Source organism: Gasterosteus aculeatus, chromosome 8, assembly GCF_964276395.1.
Source record: "Gasterosteus aculeatus chromosome 8, fGasAcu3.hap1.1, whole genome shotgun sequence".
Lineage (NCBI taxonomy): Eukaryota > Metazoa > Chordata > Actinopteri > Perciformes > Gasterosteidae > Gasterosteus > Gasterosteus aculeatus.
In genome coordinates, this window is record NC_135695.1 from 20,891,266 (window position 1) to 20,915,100 (window position 23,835).

General features: G+C 48.1%; 1 protein-coding gene across 1 annotated transcript; it reads right to left on the reverse strand.

The window, feature by feature from the left end:
* Positions 1-101: 101 nt before the first annotated feature.
* On the reverse strand, positions 102-22,876 carry tmem131 (transmembrane protein 131). Its single transcript, XM_040184601.2, has 41 exons — positions 22,361-22,876; positions 19,993-20,054; positions 19,811-19,851; positions 17,217-17,285; positions 15,632-15,752; positions 13,782-13,898; positions 13,582-13,704; positions 12,700-12,780; positions 12,379-12,529; positions 12,228-12,284; positions 12,087-12,148; positions 11,887-11,995; positions 11,348-11,456; positions 11,094-11,247; positions 10,839-11,009; positions 10,498-10,608; positions 9,076-9,210; positions 7,764-7,868; positions 7,603-7,689; positions 7,365-7,517; positions 7,199-7,274; positions 6,626-6,740; positions 6,370-6,508; positions 6,180-6,289; positions 5,851-5,923; positions 5,615-5,766; positions 5,296-5,438; positions 4,842-5,028; positions 4,530-4,715; positions 4,289-4,444; positions 3,553-3,983; positions 3,278-3,471; positions 2,987-3,114; positions 2,769-2,887; positions 2,275-2,427; positions 2,029-2,179; positions 1,639-1,754; positions 1,461-1,533; positions 1,276-1,379; positions 1,040-1,191; positions 102-946 (listed from the first exon to the last, which is right to left on the reverse strand). Exons 1-41 carry the CDS (start codon positions 22,524-22,526, stop codon positions 674-676), a joined length of 5,415 nt encoding a protein of 1,804 aa, XP_040040535.2. The 5' UTR covers positions 22,527-22,876; the 3' UTR covers positions 102-673.
* Between the last annotated feature and the right edge of the window lie 959 nt (positions 22,877-23,835).

A 23,835-nucleotide genomic window follows, 5' to 3' on the forward strand; every position in this document is an offset into this window, starting at 1 on the left:
GGTCGACGCACGGCGTCGGTAACGACCGTGAAAACTCCCGCGACCCCGTGACACCCCGAGTCTTAAATATGTTACAGAAGAAAAAAATGAAATCATCGATGTTCTGCTGAAAACCTTTATTTAAATTTGCTGACAAATGGAGGAGCTGTCGAGTACAAACCAAAAAGTGTTGATGACCAATGTTTTCTCACTGAGGGCTTGGTTGTTTTTTTAAAACGTCGATGACTCAGTTTACACTTCAGAGGCCAAATAAAATGACTTTTTCAAACCAACTTTAAAAAAAACAAGAAACCGAAATGACAAACGACACATGGCTTAAAATCAGACGTCTGTTCCAACATTAACACTGAATATCGGAGACTCTGGGCCATGAACCAATGGGAGTGCATCCGCGGAGCCAAATGTCTGCGCTGGCATTAGCACACCGTGCAAACAGCCTTTTTAAATTTTTTTTATTCACGGCCACCTGTTAAAATAAATCAAAATAAAAAATTAGCACTTCTGCCTCCGTGAATAAAAAGCTGCAGAGAACTAAACGGCTCAGCAACCTGCAGCTCTGCTGCCGAAACCCCTTTTCACACTTGACAAGGAAACATCGCTTTCGGTTGGAATCCTCCGGCTATGAAATATATGCTTTGTGTATTTAGCGTACAGAGCGCGCGCGAGCTGCAGTTTAACTGCCGTTGTCCGAGGAGCTGGGCCACGGCTCGGAGCTGCGCCGGCTCAGGGTCGGCCGCCACATGTTCCAGGGGTTGTAGGTCCGGCTCAGCTCGGTCGCGGCCGCCGGCGGCGAAGACGGGACGGGAGCGCAGACCAGGTCGCTCAGCGTCGGCGAGGTGGTCGGCGGGGGAAACGGGTGCAGCGCTGAATCCGCGCTCGTCGACCAGATGGAGCTGCTGAAGGGCGTCGTGGCGGACCAGGGGTTACGGGCGTCCCCCAGCAGGGACTGGAGAGAGACGAGAGGAACGCCGTGTCAGCTGATCGACTGACCCGCGGGTCACAGCCTCCTCACCCTAAATTATCATCATGAGGCCCTTACCGCGGTCGGGGCCGTCGGGGAGCTGGAGCTGCTGGGCCAGGAGTGCAGGGAGTCGCTGCTCGGCATGTCCCAGATGGAGGAGGCGGCGGAGCTGAAGTCGGCCCAGTTCTGCTGAGGCTCCGAGGACTTTGAGACGTTCATCCCGCTGAATACTAAACACACACACACACACGTTAGAATGTAGCCAACGACCACACGCCAGCGGCACCTCCGTTCTTCTTCGTTGGTGAACAGACCTTTGGTCAGGTTGAAAGAACTGTTGGGTCCAAAAGCAGAGAAGGAGTTGGCTGAATGGTAGTTCGGACTACTGGCCGAGTCGATGGGGCTCCACAGCCCAGAGCTGAGGCGCACAAACATGCACACGTTAGAATACCACACTTTGGTATCAACATCTGGATTTCATGTTAATTCCTCCTGGTACCTGTCGGAGCCGTCGCTCTCCACAGACATCATGTGGGCCAGAGCCTTGTCGGTTTTACCCGGACCGGAGCCACCTGAGCGGGACAGAAAAGATGAGTGTCCCTCCGGAACCACAGCGTACAGACACACACACACACACACACACACACACGTACGTACACACACACACACACACACACCTGGGCTTTTGTCATAACCAGCAGCTACAGCAGCGAAGGTGGGGTTCCCGTTTTTTCCTGGGAGAGGAACCGCTGGGGACAGTTTATTTCCTGGAGCCTTCTTTTGGTTCCCTTCACTGAGCGGAAAACAGGACGGAAATTATTTTGATTTTGGTAAATTAAAACCTCACTTCCACTTGAGACTTCAGCTCGAATGTGAAACAAACAAGCAACAACAACAACAACGTGAAGGTCGATCGAATCACTTTTAGTTTGATCATCATCTCGATACCGTTTCAGGAATTGTTAAGATGGAAAATTAAACTCGACCCTGTAAAAGCGACATGTAGCTGATCCAAACCGATCTCGTGTATATCTTTATTCATCTTTAGCTCTTTCGACGGCGGGTACCTGTTGCTGTTGAGCACGCTGCTGTAGGAGCCCCGGGACAGGAGGATGGGGGAGGTCGGGGGAGGGGTGCAGGCCCCCGCTGTGGCGGACCTCTTCAGGAAGGGGTCTGCGTTGATGGTCTGGAGGGAGATCTGCTGCAGACTGTCTGCTTCTGCAGGAGGGGAAAAAAAAGGGTGAGCGGAGGCCTGAAGCGGTGCGGGCAGGCAGACACCACGGGGGGGGGGGGGGGGGCGGGGCTTCACTCACGGACGCAGTTTTTGGAAAGCGGCACGTCCCACTCGGGAGCGGCGGAGTCCTTCTCGCCGTCGGAGCTGCTGCTGTGGCCGAGCTCGGGCATCGGGCCGCTGGACAACAACTTGGCCAACAGGGAGGGGCGGCCTTCCTCCAGCTTCCCGTCAACTAGCGGGGAAAAACCCGTCAGAGACGCAGCAGTCACCGCGGCAACGAACAAAGGGACCGCTTAAAAAAGACTCTTGGTTGGTTGGTTGGTTGGTTGTCCTTATTGGACAGAAATGTTTTAGCTCCATAATACTGGAGCGATGCCCCTGGTGGACTCCAAGACAATTACATGTTTCAGCTCATGTTCTCTTTTTTTTTTTTTAATGGGACATTTCTGTCTTCAAGGGTCTAAATGGATTTATTGTAAAATTATAGGAGCTGAGGTTCAACTAATAAAATGGTTTTTTTTTATTTTAAACTCATCCAAATGCATTTGCACAACCCAAACGGTGTGACCTCACATCTGGGTTTCTGCTGCGGCCGGCTCTTCGGGATGCTGCTCAGAGGATGCAGAGCTTTGGACGTGAAGCTCTTGCGTTGTTTGTTCTCCAGCGGCGTTACATAAGGCAGCTCCAGAGAGCTGGGAACAAAAAAGGTGGCTCATGAAAATAGGAAAAGGCCACGAACCGAAGACCGCGTGATCACACGGGGAGGGGGGGGGGGCGCCACACACACACACCTGGATTTCTCTGCCGGGTTCTCTTTCTTTGGGGGACCTGGTTTCTTGGTTTTGGGCTTGATTAGGAAATTTGGAATTTCTTCTTTTTCTTTTACTGTGACCGTCCTTCCTTTCTTTTTTACTGGTTCCTGGAAGAAGTGAACGTGTATTACAGCAGCTTGATCAATATTACGTCATTTGCAAAGTGAAGTCACAATGAAGTCTCTGATTAATCGTTCAGCTGTAGAAGCATTTACATTTATTTTCATTAATAAATTCCACAGGCGGCAGGGAGAGGGGAACGGCGCGTACCTCTCTGAGGTTCGTCTCCACGTCCGGGTTGGACGTCTCCGTGGTGGTGGAGGAGCTGTCGTCGTTGTCGGCAATGTTGTCCTTCAGCTCTTCTCCCTGAGTCTTTGCTGCCGGCTTCTTATCCTTCTCCTCCTTCTCCTCCTTCTTCTTCTGGGCTTTTGTTTTCCCCCGAAGCTTCCCTTTAGATTCCAACGCTGGAAATAAAAGAAAAGAAGTGATGAAACCAAAGACCTGCACCCCAACGCCTCCTGTGACGACATGTGTTGACGCGGTACCTTTGTTTTGTATCGACTGGGCGCTCTGTTCCTGGAGAGTCTCGCCGCTCAGCGCGTCCGGCCGGTCCAGGTCGTTGTCCATGGCGCCGACCAGGCTGGCGTACTCGGCCTCCTCGGGGCTGAGGCCTCCCGGCGGCGACGTGCCGGCTAAACTTTGACTCTGCGGCTCCGGCGGTTTGGTACTCCGAGCCTTCCGGTTGGTCAGCTGACAGGCGGCGGGCGGCCCTTCTTGGCCCGAGGCGGCGCCTCCTCTGGTCAGCTGAGAGGAAGCGGTTTGCATAGCTGGGCGGCTGAAGGGGATCCGGGACCTCTTGTCTTGGCTGTCCGGGTCGGCGAGGGCGCGGCCGTTCCCCTGGCGGCCTCCGATCCGAGCCGCTCCGTTGCTGTACCCGCCTCTGGAGTTCTGAGGGGCGTCGCCGTAGTCGTTCAACCTGAGGGGGTGAAAGGGTCACGCGTCACTTTGTTTGTCACTGATGTTCCATTCAGAGAAAAGTGAAGCGCCTTGAAGGGAGTCATGAACTTCAACGTGAGTTCAATGTGAACTCTGATTCCACCTCCGAGCACCGGAGCTGCTGCCTCCATCAGTTAGTCAGTTTGAGTTATTGTGAGTCACACAAAATAACTCCATGATGGATTCAGCAGGAGACCAGAAGTGGTACAATTACTGGGGGTTTTTTCCCAGCTCTTAAATATTTCTAAACATCGATCCCTGGGATTTTTCCTGTGCTCCACTTACTTTGAATCACTATGAATCTGCACTATTTCCCTGAGATTGAAGGGTCTCATTGCCTCCACGGGCGAGCTGGATTCCACCCACACGCGCCTCTTGAAAGGCTCCCAGATGCTCTGAGCCTCCAGCCAGGCCGCGGCGATGACCAGCAGAAACATGGCGCTGAGGAGACGAACGCGGGACGTTAGTCGGGTTGAAGCGTCTGAACGGAACACGTGACGGAAAACAGAGAGCGGGGGCGCTCCACCTCATGATGAGGGACACGATGACGTAGAGCTCCAGCTCCCAGCTGGGCCGGGGCAGCGTCTCCGCACAGGCAGCCAGCATGTGGTACGGCAGGGAGGCGTTCAGCACGAACACAAACTCAGAGCCGCCGCACGTCACCAACTTCAGCTCCCGGATCACTCGGGACGACGTGAAGTCGGGTGTGAACCTGCACGGAATCAGCAAAGCAAAAAGTTTAAATAAAAGTCCAAAACCCACAAAAAAACACACACCCTTTGCTGTTGTGAGCTCGACATCGCAACGTTTGATGGAGCAGATCACAGGCGGCGCTCACAGTATGATGAGGTCTTTGGAGGCGTTGGGCTTCAGGGAGAACTCCTGACAGTTGAGGACTTTAAATCCGAATCCCTCACAGACTTGTCCGTTGATCTCCGCCGAGCGGATGGTGATGGGCAGCAGGCCCGTGTTCTCCACCCTGAACGTCCTCCTCAGCGTGAAGTTCGGCTCCTTGACTTTTATCTCTGGAGGAAAAGTGGAACGATGACTATTAAATAAATACATTCTGATCATAACTAACAAATATTTAATTACTTAAAGTCGGTTTCATTACGTTTACCGAAAATATCTCCATAATATTATATAATATTCTATCATAGTTTACGTCAATAAATATGAACAAACATTGATGCATTTTTTGATTTTGTGAGTTTTAAATTCACACCAAAATAAATAAATAAAAACTCTTGCCAGAATAAGCATCAATCACGAGGACGTGTGGTCACACTCACTGTCGGTGCAGTCCTTCAGCAGCGCCTCCGTCATCTTGAACCTCAGCGAGCTGCCGTGTCCCGGCGGCTTGCCGGCCACTCGCAGGCTCTCCGTGGTTCCTCGGCCGTGAAGCACGATGGCGTCGATCACAGTCAGGTTGTTTCTGAGCGGGTTTACAACAGAGCACACGCATGAGGTTACTGACACTGGGACGGTTATCTTTTGTATTACAAGTTTCTGAAATGTTATGTTTTAATTATGCAAGTACGGAATTATCTTCTATCAAGCATTGAAATAAATGTCTCTCTGCACTAGACGGGTTATGGAGGTAACACCTACCTGATGATGAGGAGCGACGAGACGCTGTGGTTGCTGGTGGGCGTGAACCTCACGCTGAAGGCCTTCACCTCTCCGGGCAGCAGGACCAGGTTGTAGACAAAAGGTCGGGTCGATCCCTCTACGAAGCCCGAGCTGCTCTTCATTACCGACGTCTGCCGAGAAAACACGCGGACGGACGCGGAGAGACCGTTAGACGCGAGTGGCGTTGGTTGCTATGAAGCCCAGCCGTCACTCACCTGATTCCTGTGGACCTGGAACTCCAAGGTGCTCGCGTCGATGTTGATGTTCGACAAATTTCCCAACGGCAGCCTGGAGATAAAGTAATCAGAGAGGACTGAGGAAGACGAGGGGGGCGAGGAACGCGCCTCTGTAGACGTCTCACGTGTGAATGTGGGAGATGGTCGTAACAGGGAAAAGGTTTGATATTCTCCCGCTTCACTAATCGCCAAAAAACGTCACTTTTTTCTCAATCGATGCAAAACCAGAGCTGAACATTTGATTTCTGTGGCGATGTCATCTAGTTTAAGAGAATTAAATCCAGGTCCCGATCTGGAGATTCTCCCACCTGTCAGCCAGCTTTCCAGAGAACACGGAGGGGTTGGGCAGCAGCGCCAAGGGGAGGACTTGCACGTAGACCAGCACGTCCGCGGGGTTCTGCAGGATCACCTGCTCCTCCTGAGGAGACACACGAGACATCTTCAGAGCCCGATCAATGAGGCCCGCCCTGCCCGCGGCGGCGGCGGCGTTCTACTCACGGAGGAGCCGTTGGTGTTGGTCAGAGGAAACAGGATCCTCTGGGAGGAGTTGACCAGCGAGGGCCAGCTCAGGTGGGCGGTTATTTTAGCCTGAACGTTCTTCTGGAGGTCCGTGTTGACCTCGAAGACGGCTTCAATGCTTCAGTGAGAAATGAAAAAACATCCTGTGATAAGACGTATATTTAAACAGACCATCGATATAAATGTGATCCCTGGAGCCCATAGATGGCGGAGCCGCGTCTCCCGGTGTGCTCACTTGTGGCCCGAGCGCTCCTTGAGCTCCTTCCACCGCCTGAGGAGCTTCCCGTGGAGATCCACGTCAGCGTCCCAGATGTCCTCCTGCAGCGCCAGCCCATGCGGCTTCGACTCAGCTGGGAGGGGAGGAGATTTGGGGAAGAGACTTTTTTTATGTCAACTCTTTTTCAAGATTTAAAAAGGTGCATTGGGGCCATTGTAGGTCCAAAAAGGATTTTTTTTTTTTAGATTTACATAAGAAACTCATAAATTTATACAAAACCAAAAATCTGGGATGATTAAGGACGACCTCCAGGAGGCTAAAGCGGTTCTGGAAGGTTAATTTCCGAACAAATAAATATCAATATGAAAACATATTTTGCACGTGATTTGATGAAGTTGTTGCTCTTTAAATAATAATGTATTTTTTCCACGTAATCAAAGTTTATTTCTTTCTCTATAATAAAAGGCGAACCATTTTCCCTTAATAACTCATGATCCCATTCTGTCCATAAGTCCTAATGTTTCTTATACCTTCAATGGCCCCCAATACGCAGGTGTAGATTTGAATGTGACACGCACTCAAACAACTTACATTTAAGCACAAATGGCAGCCCCACATAACAGTGATCACCACACTGCAAGCTGGCATCAAAATAAATATTTGCCACCTGGGAAAAAAAAAGATGGAGGAAAGAAAGAAATAATAAGTCTTCCGTTCGTGAGAGGCCACTAAAGGCTCGGCGGGAGCGAGGCGCCACCTTCGATTTACGCCGCGGCTCCAGCTCGTCTTTGTTGTTGCGCAGCCGCTTGTAGTAGAAGCGGATGTCTTCGGTCAGCGAGCGGATCTGCTGCAGACGAACTCTCTGCGAGAAGGAGCTCTGGATGCTGAAGCTCTGATGGACCACTTTGCCCTGAGGGAAGAAGAAAGACGCCCTGATGACGCCGTCCTGCGCGGGAGCGTCGGCTCCGCGGATGACGGGAGTCGCCGTTACTTACGGGAAATGACGATGGCAGATCGATGTGCTTGGGAGAGCTGTGTAGCGCTCCCACGGCGATGACCGCTCTCACCGGGACGGTTAATATCTGAGGGAGGAGACGAAGTCAGAAACGACCGCTCCGTCTCTAAAAGACAAAACAGCTGACCGGGCAATACGAACCTCGTAATCCGTGGTGATGTGCACGGCCCCGTCGTACGCGCCCTCCAGCGCTTTGGCCACGAGAGTCACTCTGAAGGCCGCGTAGTAGCCCGATGCTAATATGACCTTTGTGGAGACAGAAGTACAGGGTCAGTGATGCGTTTGGGGTCCGGCTGCAGATTTTCAAGAAGAGGAAACTGGAAGAAACGCGTCACCTCCTGTTGTCTGCGATGACTCAAGAAGCAAAGCATCAAGAGGCATCCATTATTACATTACATGTCATTTAGCTGACGCTTTTATCCAAAGCGATTTACAATAAGTGCATTAAACCAAGGATACAAACTCAGGAGTAAGAAACAAGAAAGTGTGATTTCCTCAAATAAGCAAAGTTACAATTTTCTATAGATAAGTGCCATTAAAAGCACAATTGAGGTGCTTCAATGTGTTTGAGTCTGAAGAGGTGCGTCTTTAGTTTGCAAAGTGAAATCTATCTGCATCCAAAGCTATGAGGTGGTTCAGGTTTACTTAAAAATAAACCTGGACAAACAGTGGTCAGTATTCCGATTCATCTCACTTCTTTTAAGTCAAAACTGAATACAAAAGGGAAATGAGCCGGCATCAACCGTAAGGCTGCATTGTCTGCAGTGTCCACCAGGGGGCAACTCCTCTGCTCCTACACAAGTCTATGAGAAAATGACTACTTCTCCTTCTCAGAGTCCAGCTGTACTTTGCTACACTTATTGTAGATAATTAAAACTCTGAAACTAATGGCTGACTACGTTTGCGTCTCACATATAATCTGTGGTAATGAAATCCAACACTAGAATTTTATAGTAAATACAATAACGCTGATCTCAGGTCTCAACAGCTGAAGCACAGATTGACGGGAGGATTTCACGTCAGGTGTCGTCAAGTTCTGTTAAAATAATCTTGCTGCTGCCAAAATGTAAAGAAGTAAAAAACGATTTTCAGATTTTAAAAAAGCCTGCAGAAGCACAAGCTTCTCAGTTTGTATCTTTGAGACAGTGTCAGAGTGAGAGGAAGGAGAAGAAGTATGAGAAACAGGAAGTAAGTGTGTGAGATTAAGATCAGGTTACACAAATATTACTACGATTATACTTTCAGTTGAGTGGATTCCGGCGGTGGCTTAGTTTCTGACTATGTGATCGTGTAACTATGTGATTGCTGGCGTTCAGAGGCGGCGCTGACGAGTTATAATCATAAAAGTTAATACAAAATAATGAAATGAACGACTTCTTCTTTCAAATTGAGGACTTCTTTTCAGGGAAGTGATGACAGGCATTCGAAGAGCAGCGTCAGGCGGAAGTCTTACCGTCTTCTGATGGGAGACCGAGGTGTTCTGCAGCTCTCGGAGGCGACTCAGAGCCACAGTGGAGTTTCCCTTCTCCGTCCTCAGCAGCTCCAGAGACAGACTGTCCCCCGTCACCAGCCAGGACTTGATCTCCAGCTGAAGGACACGGGGCAGCGTGAGACGGAGAGCAGTGAAGAGATATAAAGTAAACAAGTCGACACATTTAAAAAGAACAGAAAGGGTTCTTGTTGTTGTACTGATACCCGCAGGCTGCTTGATGTACTGATACCCGCAGGCTGCTTGTTGTACTGATACCCGCAGGCTGCTTGATGTACTGATACCCGCAGGCTGCTTGATGTACTGATACCCGCAGGCTGCTTGATGTACTGATACCCGCAGGCTGCTTGATGTACTGATACCCGCAGGCTGCTTGATGTACTGATACCCCGCAGGCTGCTCGATGTACTGATACCCCGCAGGCTGCTCGATGTACTGATACCCCGCAGGCTGCTCGTTGTACTGATACCCGCAGGCTGCTCGTTGTACTGATACCCGCAGGCTACTTGTTGTACTGATACCTGCAGGCTACTTGTTGTACTGATACCCGCAGGCTGCTCGTTGTACTGATACCCGCAGGCTGCTCGTTGTACTGATACCTGCAGGCTACTTGTTGTACTGATACCCGCAGGCTGCTCGTTGTACTGATACCCGCAGGCTGCTCGTTGTACTGATACCTGCAGGCTACTTGTTGTACTGATACCTGCAGGCTACTTGTTGTACTGATACCTGCAGGCTGCTCGTTGTACTGATAACCTGCAGGCTGCTTGTTGTACTGATACCTGCAGGCTACTTGTTGTACTGATACCCGCAGGCTGCTCGTTGTACTGATACCTGCAGGCTACTTGTTGTACTGATACCCGCAGGCTGCTCGTTGTACTGATACCCGCAGGCTGCTCGTTGTACTGATACCTGCAGGCTACTTGTTGTACTGATACCTGCAGGCTACTTGTTGTACTGATACCTGCAGGCTGCTCGTTGTACTGATAACCTGCAGGCTGCTTGTTGTACTGATACCTGCAGGCTGCTTGTTGTTGTACTGATACCTGCAGGCTGCTCGTTGTACTGATACCTGCAGGCTGCTTGTTGTACGGATACCTGCAGGCTGCTTGTTGTTGTACTGATACCCGCAGGCTGCTTGTTGTACTGATACCTGCAGGCTGCTCGTTGTACTGATAACCTGCAGGCTGCTTGTTGTACTGATACCTGCAGGCTGCTTGTTGTACTGATACCTGCAGGCTACTTGTTGTACTGATACCTGCAGGCTGCTCGTTGTACTGATACCCGCAGGCTGCTCGTTGTACTGATACCCGCAGGCTGCTTGTTGTACTGATACATGCAGGCTGCTTGTTGTACTGATACCTGCAGGCTGCTGTGTGATCTCACCTCGATGGGATTACTGTTGACCACCACAAAGGTGATGCTGCTGGTTTCGGTCGCACTGCGAATGCCAAAGTCCAGGAGGTTCTCCTTCAGACTGGGAGGCAGGACCAGAGGCTGAACACAGCAGGAGACAACACATTCACACTTAGACCACCAAGTCCATAGTACTCCAACTATATCACAGTGTAGTATTAATATTCTTACTTTAACAGAGTTAGTTTTATTCTGTGGAAATACTACTTGTAATGCAAAGGAGTATTTCTAGAATGTAGTATCAGTGCTTCTGTAACAGTGTGTTTACAGTACTTGTACTGCAGTAAATGAAGTGAATACTTCCTGCTGACCTCTAAGAAGCCGGTGTAGGCTCGGACCGGCAGGTGGAACTTGGAGGCGTTGGTGATGAGCAGGATGTTGCTGTCTATGTGGATGGAGGGTCGGACCGGCCTGAAGAGGAGGGAGAAGATGTAGCGCGACTCGTGCGGAGGAATGAGGAGGGGGACGCTGAGGTTCTGCACCTGCGGCAGACAGAGAAGAAGCGGCGTCACAAGCTGGGCCCCGTGGTCAGGACCCGGTGCTTGGACGCAGGAGGCCCGGCTCACGTTAAACATGGTTTTGGCCTCTTCGGGCAGAGACACGTTGTGTATCCGGATGGCGAAGCTGAAGGCGTTGGTGAGGAAGACGGGTCGGTCCACCGGGTCCACGGGGCTGTCCCGGATGTGGAACAGAGTGGTCGTTTGGTCGAAGCCCAGGTAGCTGCCGGGGGACAGGAAGGCGTTTAGAGGGGGTGGTGGGGGTTGGGGGGGGGCGTTTCGGAGGAGGGAGGCACACAGGAAGCCACAACAACACGACTCACCCGTCTAAGACGTCTGCCTGGTAAGGGATCTCCAGCTTGGAGTAACTCTTTTCTTTTGCTTTCACCGTTATCTTGCCAGAGAACTGATATGGTCTTCTCGCCTTTGAGGCTGCAAACAAGAAGAAAAAAAACCCACAAAAGCCAGATGAGCGTTGCAGAAATGCAGAAAGGATACGCAGACTCACAAGAGGAAGTTGTGCAACACTGCAGGAGTGAGGACACGATGTAACGCACACAGTGTGTTTGTGTGTGTTTAATTATTACTAGAATGCAACTGAAGCAGTTTGAATTGAATCATTTGTAAAAAAGGAAGTTGAACAGAAATGTTCAGGTCTTTAAGCAAACTAGTGAGGCTGCTTCTTGTGTATCCGACCTTCAATCACACAAAGCGGGTGGACAAATAAATAGAAACACTTGTACAATCCAGCACACCCCACCCCCCCCCAAAAAAATAGATATACTTAAAATAATTGCTTTGAATAAAAGAAGGTAACGTCAGCATGTAAAGTTCTGATAAAAAATAAGGAACCACCACTCACCATCAAAACTAATACTTGCTACTTTGGTGTATCTGCTTTCTCCGGCTTTCAGCGTGACGGCCTTGAAATCTAAAGTGACGGCTTCATTTGACGGAGTCGTGCGTACACTCTGAGAAGCGCAGAAGCACGGGGTGAGATAACACCAAGACACAAGTCTCAGGATAATGATAAAAAACAAAAGGTCTGCAGAGGAGACGTACCGTTATAGGAACATCTTTTGTTCCTGAGTTTAAAAGGTGCAGATTCAGCAGTTTGGGACGATCTGTGAAGCAAAGAAGAAGCAGAGTGAGCCGAGAGGCCGAGAGAGAGAAACCAACCTCCGGGTGAGCGCACAGTCCCACCTTGAGAGCGCAGGGTCCCGAAGTCCAGCATCTCCGTGGAGGAGTAGATCCCAGGAGCTGCACCGCAGGAGGAGCAGAAGAAAGGGTTACGGTTACAGAGAGCGCGGGGGAGGGGAGGGGACCCGGTACTCAACGCGAGCCAAGAACTTACCCGACGTGACCTCCACCTCCACCGGGAGGATGATGAACTGGTCCTCGTTGGGAGCGTTGGTTTTGATCCGGATGAAAGCCGTGTGGTTGTCGACGTCTCTGGACGAGAAGCTGGCCCTCATCACGCCCTTCGTCTCGAACGGAGGAATCTCCTGGAGGGGCGAGGTGGACCACGTGCACGCTCGTGTTACAGTGTCACTGCTAATATTCCACGGGACTTTGATACGAGTCGTGTGAAAAGCATATTCTTAAAAGAGGGAAACTAGCAAAAGGTTTGTGCGCATAGACGTCAGTTTGTTGTTAGTCTTCGTAGGAAACCCACCCAGAGTTTTCCGGTGCCTCCTTGTTGGCCTGTTGGAAGCTCTAGATGAAGATCTCCACCGCTGGAGTACATCTCAACGACCTGCAGTGAGACGAAGGACAAGCACACACCGCGTCACATCCATCAGCTGCTCCACGTTAACACCAGGTGTGACGACCCCCCCCCCCCAAGATGCAGAAGAATCCCTTTTTGCTTTGGGTGAAGAGGAGTCATTTACATAAAGTCTACGGAAATCGAACACAATGCACATCAATGGGGCCGTCAAAGGTTGTGGGCACAAAGCGTTAAGCTGTGAACTATGACTCCTTTAAGGCCGGCGCATGCGTCTGCGTCGACGCACTCGTTTCACTTCATGGTTCTGCGTGTGTTGCAGAGCGATTCACCTCCAGAACAACAGGCGGAGTGACGTGTTTTGTTGAAGACGACCTAGAGAGTCACGTCTATTTATTTATTTATCATAGACTTTATTGCCCCGTGCATCGCCACTGCTGCTTTTCATCGCGGACACATTTGTCCCGTATTTTCCTCCATGACTTTGTTCCTCTCGACCGGCAAACCGGCGTTTGCGGCGATCTCACTCCGTGAATCCAACCCGCTTCTACAAGCCGCCAATGACGGCTCGTATAAGCGCTCATATTTACGCATTTCTTAGGACAAAAGTTCTTAAATCTGATCCGTTCTCTCGTAAACATTCTTCATTTTAATAATGGCCGCATCGGGCTATGAAAGCGGAAACGTGAGACTCCGTAAAGGACGTAGTTAGCGGACCAATCGCAGCCTGGTTTGATTTCAAACTTTAACCGTGGACGGAAAGAAAGACACACACACATAATAATAATAATAATAATAATAATAATAATAATGATGATGACGGTGATTTACCTGCAGCGGCTCACTGAAGGGGTTGTGGATGTTTATCAGAGGGGAGAAGCTGCTGTTTACTGGGACTCGGGCCCCGATGAAGGGCCTCAGTCTGTAGGGGTTCGGGACGCCGACCCCGAAAACCTAGAGACACGGGAGGGACGGATGAGTCTCGTCTCCGACTATTGGACGATGCAGACAGGAAGCACTTTGGTCCGTACCTGGTATGTAAACACTCCGTGTTGTGACGTGTTAATAAATAAAGTGTTTTCTACATTCCCGACAACCCGGGCGAGAAACACGACGTCGAAGGACGTGTTTCCTCCTGGTGGAATTATCTGTAGAGAGAGAACACAATAGATATAAATAAATATATAAAATGTCCATTTGGGGGGGGCCTCTATTTAATTCAGCTCAACTGTTCTGTTTTGGGATCTTTGTTCTCTGAGGGGAGTTTCAAGAGCAGATTTAGATCACTAAAGATCACTTTAGAGATTATAAAAATTACACACGCACACTTTATCTATTAATCCCCATGGGGAGATTTGTGTGCAATAGCAGCAATACAGAAAATAAACGAATGCAAAATATATACACAGTACAGTAAAGTAAAAGTGAAATAGGAGGTTGTACAGTGGGGTGGAATGTGTATAAAATTAGAAAAATAAATTAAGACAGTAGTGCAAGGTTATTGATATTAAATAAGATGGTAGTGCAGTGATAATAAATGAGGATTTAGTTGTTGTCGGGTCTCATTGCAGTTGGAGAAGGTCCCTGCAGTAGGTGGTGGTGGTCCGGCCAGACCCTGAATCATTGTTGTGATTTTTGGGGTGAAGTTGTCCTTTAAGTTTAAAATGGCAACAACATGGAGAAATACGAGGTCCAGTATCAACTGGAACTCAATATGAAGTTTAAATATATATTGATCGCTGACCAGAACGAGACATTTAGCAGTTTTCTATGACTCGTTTGAAACTAAAGTTTTTATGACTAACAGTCATGTGACACGTGGTCGGTGTTCGGCTTGTGAACATTTAGGGAAGCGGAACATGTTGCTGACGCATAAAGTCAGACACGTTGAGCAGCGCCGTCACAGAACAGAATGTTTCAGGAAAGCAGAACAATTCAGAAAATATTTTGAGCATTCACTGCTCAAAATAATTACCAGAAACCGGACGGGAAACATTCTCCAACCTGTACTTTAGTCATTGACTTATGGAATTTGTTTTATTTGGGCAGGAAATAAGCAGGAAGCTCCAGATACAGAAGTGTTAGAAAGCACCCGATCGACTTCCTCTGCAGAGAAGAAAGATGAAACACCCCTTTTCATTACGGGCACGCAAAAAGATATTTAATGGATTATGTTGTCTTAAGTTTAGTTTTAGATCGAGATGATAAATAAAAATGTGTTCTTTATTAGAAAGAGCTCTTTGGTTTACTTCCACTTTCATTAACTGAAAAATGATTATTTTTATCTCAATAACAGATAGTTTTCTTTGACTCGTGTCGTCACAAAGAACTTTACTTTGTCTTTAAGCTTCCAAATCTAAACGGGGCGGTATATCTTTATTAGTTTGCATTAGTACACAGCTGGTCACCACACAGTCACATGTTAACCTCCGCTGTCAAGCGGGTCATGTGACCGCAGCAGAGACCTCCGGGAAGGTTTCGAGCAGGAAGTCCCGAGAAAAACAGAACCGACGCAAAAATAACAAATGGCAGAATAAGAGGAAAATAAATAAATAACATGTGTATTAAAAGTAAACAGCGTGTCCCCAGATGATTATGGGCGCTATGATGCTGCAGGAAGCTGAAGCAGTGACGGCAGTACGATGAAGGTCTTCGTAACCTTCCTGAAGCGCCTCCAGCTCAGAACAACAGAGCCTCTCACACAGGTCGAAAGGACTTTAAGACTATTAATCAATGGTGGTCTGTTCCAAAAGGTTCTAATGAAGATCAATAAAGGACAGTTCATCCTTTCTGAACACAGTCCACGCCAGGCGGAGCGGGTTAATCGGAGGGTTGTCACATTTATCCATGAGGACGACACAAAGCAGGGAGGAGTACTCACCCTATTCTGGAAAAAGGATGCGTGAAAATGTGCTGTTGTTGCTGATATTGATATTAAACTAATTTCTTCTGAGCTTGGGTTGTGTAAATAAACTTTCTCCATTTTGGGCATTCCAACGGGCCTGCGGAGGAGGAGAAGCTTCTGTGAGACAACACATCGAAAGAAACTAAACAGCGTTTATCCTTTAGTTTGCACATCCAGATGAACAATTCTACATTTTCATGTAAAAAGACGACGACGCTTGGCTCGTTACTGCGGTCATTTCCTGTTTGTTAGTATTTTGTCATTTAAAGAATGCGTTTATCTGTTTTTCTCTACAATTACAGGAAACACTGACATGAGAATAGAAAAATCAATGACATGAAAACAATAGTGAGAACGACACATAATGAAGTCAAAGATTTGTGACAGAGGACACAGGTTTACACCCGTCACCTCAACAATGCGATTACTGGTAATCTATGACGGCCTTCGGGCAGCGAGTGGCTCATTTCAATGTGGTATGAAGATCTGCTCCTTTTTATGACGCTCATAAATGCAAAGCAACGCGGTGACAAAGTACCTGTGGTCTAAGAATAAAAGCCACTGAATAACCCCAGGGATTACTCCTTGAATAAATCACATGACCTGGACCGCCGTGAAAAGCACCTTTTCTTTAAACAAATAAACGACAGCGTTTTTCACGGGCAAGAGGCAAACAGTATTTGTCAGATTCTCTCACACTTTACAGGTCATTTAGCTGACGCTTTTATCCAAAGCAACTTACATTGCGTTTTTTTTTAACCCATGGCTTTTTACATTGTTGCCTGGGGAGCAATTCAGGGTTAGGTGTCTTGCTCAGGGACACTTCGAACCGCCAACCTCGCGGTTCCCAGCACACCGGCTCCACCCCTGTGCCACGTCGATCCTCTACGCCGGGCGCTTCTTTGCATCGGATTCACTTCGTTTGAACATGAAGCAGAGACAGGGGCGGTTTGGGCTTATGGATATCATTGATATTTATCGGTCCGGTTCCTTTTGAAACTCTTTAGTTTTACTTTCTTTACTATTTACTCTTCTTTCTTGATCAGCAATACAATTGAACTCCTCACAATCGGTGTTCAGCTAATCAACGGTGTGAGTGGTAACGTTCCATTGATTCTCCTGTTGTGATCCAACTGTCACAGTTTGCACGTATCATCAGAGCAGAGTGGCGCTTGTTCGATTACGTTTGAGTTTTACTGGAGGAAAAAAGTTTCCATCTCTCTGCAGTCATGTGAGACGAGGAGACAAAGACAGGACGTTTGAGACGACCACATCTCACTTTTTAAAGTCCAGCAAAGGGAAGACATAAAAAACAAACTAATGCTGCAATATAAATCCAATAACAATCAGGCCACTTGGCTCCGCCCACGACGCTCGCGTGCCGCGCCCACACTCCGAGGAATGTGGTGCAATAAATCCACCGTGGGCGAAGTCGCCGCTACACTTTAAAGATTCCTCAGGGATGCGTCAAGCTGGCAGGCTGAGGTTTGTAAAACGCTGATCTGTGACTTTATCGTCTCTTTATTGACACAAACATGGAGAGAAGAGGAAGAAGACTCACTGCTCGTGGAAGTCCAACATCGGCGGTTCAAACCGTATCGGGCGGCAGTTCCCTCGGTGGGGCGACGCGCTGCGGGAGACAGGAAGGAGTGTCAGCAGCAGCAGAGACACAAATGTCTCCATGTCGGTGTGCGTTTCTAACGGCTCCCCGGCGGCGCATTGAGACCCCCCCCTCTCTCTCAACGCCGCGCCGTCCCCAAGTGAACGTCTCTGTGAGGATCCATGTTAGATGAGTGTGTGTAGATAATGAAGCGGGGGAAGAAGGGAGGCGAGCGCGTCTCTCCTCGGGTGGCGTTCCTCTCACAGCGAGGCGAGGACGCGGGGTGGAGGCGCCCTGTCAGAAACTCACCTGACCTGTTTGACTTCAGGTGTATCCACACAATAGGAGCAGCCGCCCTCTTTGTGCTCAAACGGCGTAACGAGAGCCGCCATGTAAATCTTCACGGGCGATGAGGGCGGAACTCACGACGCGCTTATCGTTTCATTACGTAAGAAAGTAATATATATACACACGCCGTGTACACACCGTACTTCACTACATCTCAACGTCAATGTTGAACTTTTCACTCAACTCGTTGTCAGGGAGCTGAAATGCTTTGTGCTTAACAGCCTCCGGCAAAACGCCGCTCACGCGTGATCACTCCAGCATTCGCCCCGGAGGTCAGACAGTCAACCAGACATCAAGTTCACCTCTTCACTAGCGAGCTGTGGACAACGAGGCCCACCGCGATCCACACGCGGGACGCCACCTCCCGGATTATCGCTCATCCACAGCCTCCCTTCTCCCATTAGCGTAACAACGACCCACTAGATTCTTGAGGGCTTAAGGATTGAGATGAACCCCGTGCCGGGCCTTTGGCTGCAGGGCTCATGTGTTGAATGTCGGGGTGTAACTGGAGGAGCTCGCGAGGAGGCCGATGTGCACACATCCAGCGTCAGAAGAGCCGCAGGTTTTGAAAAACATGGTGACTAAAGGCTTCCGAGTCCCTTCAGAGGCGACTTCACACTGACTTACAGAAGAGATGCAACACACTGAGGTTTCCAAAGACCACACACACACACACACACACGCGCGCACACACAGACACGCACGCAATAAGCAGAAAGGGGAAGTTGAGAGACAGAAAACCCTCCCCCACTAGGAGGGAGTGGTCAGGCAGTGTCTGTGGGAGATAACCCTTTATGGATTAGAACATACTGTCCCAGCAGCAAAGGCTCCACAAACACAAACACACGTAAAGCAAAGAGTATTGATCGGAGGCCGCGATACAAACACCTAGTGTCTAAAAGGATCCTTGTCCCAAAATAACCATCTGTGTATTATTTAATCACCATGTTTCACTTTAAAACAAAAAAGTAATGTCTCTCGGGCCTCTGCGGTGAGCGTTGAACCAAAAAAAAACTAAGAAAAGGGTCTCGACGCCTTGAAGTAAAAGAGGGTTTAGAGAGCTGAACGATATGAGAAGCATCCGTTTACAAACTCTCACGCAATAATGACCTCATTCATAAAGAACCTTTATGAACAGAGTTCACAAAGCGAGGTAATACGACAGCAAAGAGCGTAACAAAGGGACCCGACCAAAAGCTATAAGACACAATAGAGTCAAAATAAACACATGGTGGTAAATATTCAGATTATTACCACGCCTAAAAACGCTCATCACGTGACCACTCGCAAGCACAAAGGTGCAACGAGCGCTTCCCTCCTGTCTGCATTAAGAGCAGACTTACGCTGCAGACATCCAGGGAAGAAACACTTGGAACAAAGAGATCACGGAGCGGGCCGTGACGACCGGAGAAGGAGACTTGGAGACTGAGGACACAGAAGGTGGGAGCCGGGACGCAGCACGCAGGCATCACCGACGACTCGTTGCAGTTCACCGAAGCTCTAACGCTCCTCTGACAGCGACGTTCTCTCCGATTACAAGCCGTCAACCAAACTATTTCATTAGTTATTTAGCGCTTCAAGTTGACGGTCAATCTTTTATTTTGGGTGGTGAGCCGATACTTTCCCACGAGGGCCGATGCGTTTACATTCCTCTGCAGGGTCATTAGCCTCGACAAAACTCACATCTGAACTCGCTCTCCTGCGGTACCGAAAACACCGCACTGGCCTCATGTGTGTCAAAGCATACATCTAAAATGATGCGAGTGGTCAATAATAAATCCCTGAATTATTACAAGGGTCCGGCCCCTCGGGTCACTTCACAGAGCGTGCAGATTTTAGTTTCTACGCTCGGAGGTTCGTTGGTCTCAATCTGAAGTTTAAATTCTCCTTCAGTGCAACATGATGTCTATTTAGTAAATGATGCTCCATTTAAAGACAAACAGACTACAAAGCAGGATAGGTCCTGGGGCGGGATAGGTCCTGGGTCCTTGACACGTCTCTTGCAAACTCCTCCAGTTCATAAACCAATAGCAGCCTCTTTGTACACCGCAGCCCAGAGCGGACAAACCAAACGGACTTTAAAAGAGATGAGAAACACACTGGGACAGCTGAAGAGTGAGGGGCGGCCCGACCTCACCCACAACACACCAAGGTACCACGTGACCACGTGAAAACACGGTCTGAGTCAAGGCTGCTGAAGAACTTACCTTTGTTGATGATATAAACTAAAATCAATGTCAGACTCTGCCTGCAGAAAAAGGGAAAAAGATAATACGTTAAATTATACAGTAGATTAAGTGGCGTCTCATTAGCAAATAGCAAGTTAGATGTCAACCGTGTGTAAATATGTCTGTATCTGTAGTGAGTAATCAAACATAACAGCACCTACCTGTAAAAGACTCCCCTCACCAAAATGTAAAACTTCTAGAATTGTGTCTGACTGGATGAATGCTGTGAAAAAGAAAACAAAAAAAACCATGAAGACCGAATCATCATTATCCCAGTCTTTAAAGAGAACAGGCCTATCCAGTAAACTATATAATTACTACATCATTAAAAACCATGTGAAGATTCAACAAAGTACGATTTTCTATTTGCTTATAATTTAAAATGTGTTCTTATGAAGAGAAAAAAAAAACTATAAAACAAATAAAGTAAAAGAAGGTTTACTGACTTTAGAGCAGCTAAACTTATTTTTGGGACATTGCGAATATTAAACAGTACTTTGAAGACCTGCGGTTATAATCAAAAAAGAAATAAGGTTGAGTATCTGCCAATATGGGTCATCAATGATCAAAAATGAGTATCAGCAGGACGTCCTCAGGGATCTAAAAGTTATATTTGCTCAGATCCGTGATCAGTGATGTGATCTGCTCCTCTTGGAGGAATCTGCCAGCTTGGGGCCTAAAACTTGGCTCCACACTGGTTAAGCTTCTGCTCCACATTGCACCACACGGCAACCGCTCAGCGTGAACGCAGATTACGTTGGACAACTAAACTGTTGCATTTCATTCAGTCCTGCCGGCTGTAACCGCTGCTTCGCGTCCAACAAGTCTCAGCAGATCCGTATTATCGGATCTTTTAAGATTCCCCAAGTCCCATCACACGCAGCTATAACAGAGACGGTGGGCATCAGAGTTTCAGTTCACCTTTCTTTAGAAAGTAAAGAGCTTTTCCGAGCTCGATCGGATACGACTTTTTTTAGCGCACAAAAACAACATTTGATCTTACACCATGTGGCCTGTAATGGCTTGGACGGAAATAGTAACCGTGGACATATTACATCATATCTAGTGTGGGATGAAATGTGAGGGGAACCCCTTGTGGAGTCAAACTCTCTGGTCATTACTCCCAACATGAATCACTTCCAATTTGTCCGGCAAGTTTAAATAGCCAAGAACCACCAGCAGTGATTGTTTTAACACTGAACTTTGCTGGTTGAGGTCGGTAGAACAACGAGGCCAAAACAAACAGACACAACAGCAATTTCTTCCCACAGGACGTCACTCAATGACCCCTGACACCTGAACATCCACTGCTGCCGGCATGGATCACTTTAAAATGCCCCCGTTTCTGTTAATCATCATTGGTGCCTCTCAAAACCTGAGAACATGTGCTGCACATGATCATCCGTGCCATGCATCTCCATTCAGTAGTTAATGCTTTAGCTTACAGCTCACCCACATACTGGAGTTCAGTACAAACGCGTCTGTTCGCATCTTTGTGTCCTTCGCTGTGTAGCTGCTGCTTCGTGAGCGATTACAAATTCCACGTATGCCTCCACATACCTGGGCAATACAGTTCAACGGGAGCGATAACCTCCTTCGTCGCTCACGTGCAGCCTCCTGTCAAGATAACACATAAAGGGCCGGATTGCTGTGCATTCGTGCGCGGGGACCGATGTAAACACTTATTTAAAAGTTGGCACAGCAGCTCATCGTGGACTCGGATCGCAGCTGTTCGCTCCCGACCGGGGGGGGGGGGGGGAGACTCGACCCTGTGACGCGACATGATCGGCCACTGCGCTCCGCCGGATAAATAACATAACACGGAGGTCATCTGGCCGGTGAACCGATCCAGTGGCAGAGTGCAACCGATACCCGGGTTATTTAAGTGGAAAGGAAAAAAAAAAAAAAGAAATCCCACCGCTCAGCCACGTTGACAAATATCACCCGACTGACTCGAACGTTTCCTCTGTCGAGTCTCTACAGTGAGCGACGTTGGGCAGCCAGAGACGGGGTTGGAATTAATTGCAATAAATAAATAAATACCACACAGCAGCTAACGGGAGGCATCATTGGTGCTAACTGTGATGCTAACACGCTGCTCCTTCCTTATTACCGTCTCTGTTTTGGAGCGTTAGCCGCATTTAGCCTTATAAGGACGGGAATGACAACATGACAACAAGCTACGAACGAAGCTAACGTTCGCTCACTGACGTTAGGCCACATATGACGGTAGCTAACGGGAGGCAGTTAGCACGTCCATCACCAGCTTAGCCCTGACCCAAAACAACTGTCACCCAGGTGCGGTTAATTAATGGCATTCATTAACGGCGAACGAGTAACGGTCACGTTTCGCTGTTGTGTTGGAGCGAGGTTTTAAATGTTAGCTTAGCAAACGTTACCGGGGCTAACTTAAAGTTAGCTGTGTCAAAGTTAACCTCAAACCCCGCAGACTTAACTTGCGGAGAAATATGCCTGCGGAAGTTAGCGCTGGCTGCTAATGCGGAGACGTTAGTCAGCGAAGTTACCAACCTTGTTTATTGGCCCGCGTCGTGTGAATAAAAGCAATAAATAACATCCTCAATAATCCGATACATGGTGTTCTTGCGGGCGAGGGCCGAGAACTCGGTGCTCTTTCTTGACTCGCCATGCCGCGGTTGTTTCTGTTACGGTGACAACCGAGCTGGGAAGCGGACATGCCCGACCGTGTAAACCTCTGCTGACTCTGTCAATCATCGCCGAGGCAGCAGCACCAGCTAACTACCCGCGGAGCAGGACGTCGGCCTGCCTGTGCGCTTCTTCTTTTGGTTCCGCGGCGGGTTGAGGCCGGAGGTTTTAGGTGGCGTACCGCCATCTACTGTGACGGAAGATGCAGTGTAAGACAATAGTCCCCTTTTTGACGTAATTAGGTCAAATAAATCATCAAATTCAATGATAATATTTTGCTAATAGAATCTATGTAGATTTTAAAAACACGTAAATATTTTAAACGGCCCCCTTGGTACTTTCCCTTTGCAATGTTCGTTCACGGCAACGCTGACCGGATGTGCCGAAGCTGTTGTCCTGGCAACAGAAGGACAACGAAAAGGTCACACGAGAGATCTGCTCAGTTCAGAGGATAGTGAACTTGTAGTTGTTATACTTCTTTTTGTTTGTAAATTCATTTTTTGAATAATAATAAAACCGTTGGTGGTTATAGGCCTGGTGTTTTATAACGGCACATGGACAGTTGACCTTTCACCTAAATTGACAACCTTAATAATAATCTTTTTACTAAATATCTATAAAGTCCATATGTATCTTGCAGAGGTAACACGATAATAATAGAGCAGCTTGGTCCACTGGTGAAAGTATTGCAATATTTATATGTTTGCATTTTCTTCTTTCTTTGTTGAATACACTCGCACACGCAATTCTGAAAAATGGCCAAAGACCCCAGAATGAGAAGAATTCATTTGTTTCCACTGAAATAGAAATTCTAAATTTACCAGGACAGAAATCTTAAGTAATGTGACTTTATGAGATACAGACCTGTTTTAACAAGGACTTCCTCTCCAGCTAACAGAATGTTCCTCCAGTCTAATTTTCTCCATGTGTGGTCCTGCTGGAACCCATCGCTCCTATAATTATGATTATTCATCCATCATCAATTTTTCCATCACATTTCTTTTCACTGCTCTAATTGTATTAGAGACAGTTACAACTCTGTTATGTTTTTCATTCTTTTCAAATGAAATGTTTTGCATCTCTGGAACGAGAAAAACAATCTTGTATGCGTACAGATTGTAAGGCCCCCTGGGGGAAATCTGTGATTCGTTATTTTGGGCAATACCAGATGAATTGAATTGACTGAACAAATAAATAGAAAGTGGGGTCCGACCCCTTTGCCCTGTTATTGACAATAAAGAGCAGATTACAAGGAGTGTATCTCAGCAGACCATATGACTACCTCGTATTGAGATAAGATATCATGTATTACTTGCTAATTACATTTAAGGGGGCAAAGG

Bases quoted from the DNA above. Each gene is read 5' to 3' on its own strand.
- tmem131 (XM_040184601.2), bottom strand. From the start codon at position 22,526: ATGTCCGCTTCCCAGCTCGGTTGTCACCGTAACAGAAACAACCGCGGC. The intron at 20,055-22,360 runs GTTGGTAACTTC...TCTTTTTCACAG, and splicing joins GACGCGGGCCAATAAACAAG to CATTCATCCAGTCAGACACA. The intron at 10,609-10,838 runs GTCAGCAGGAAG...TGCTGTGTTCAG, and splicing joins CCTACACCGGCTTCTTAGAG to CCTCTGGTCCTGCCTCCCAG.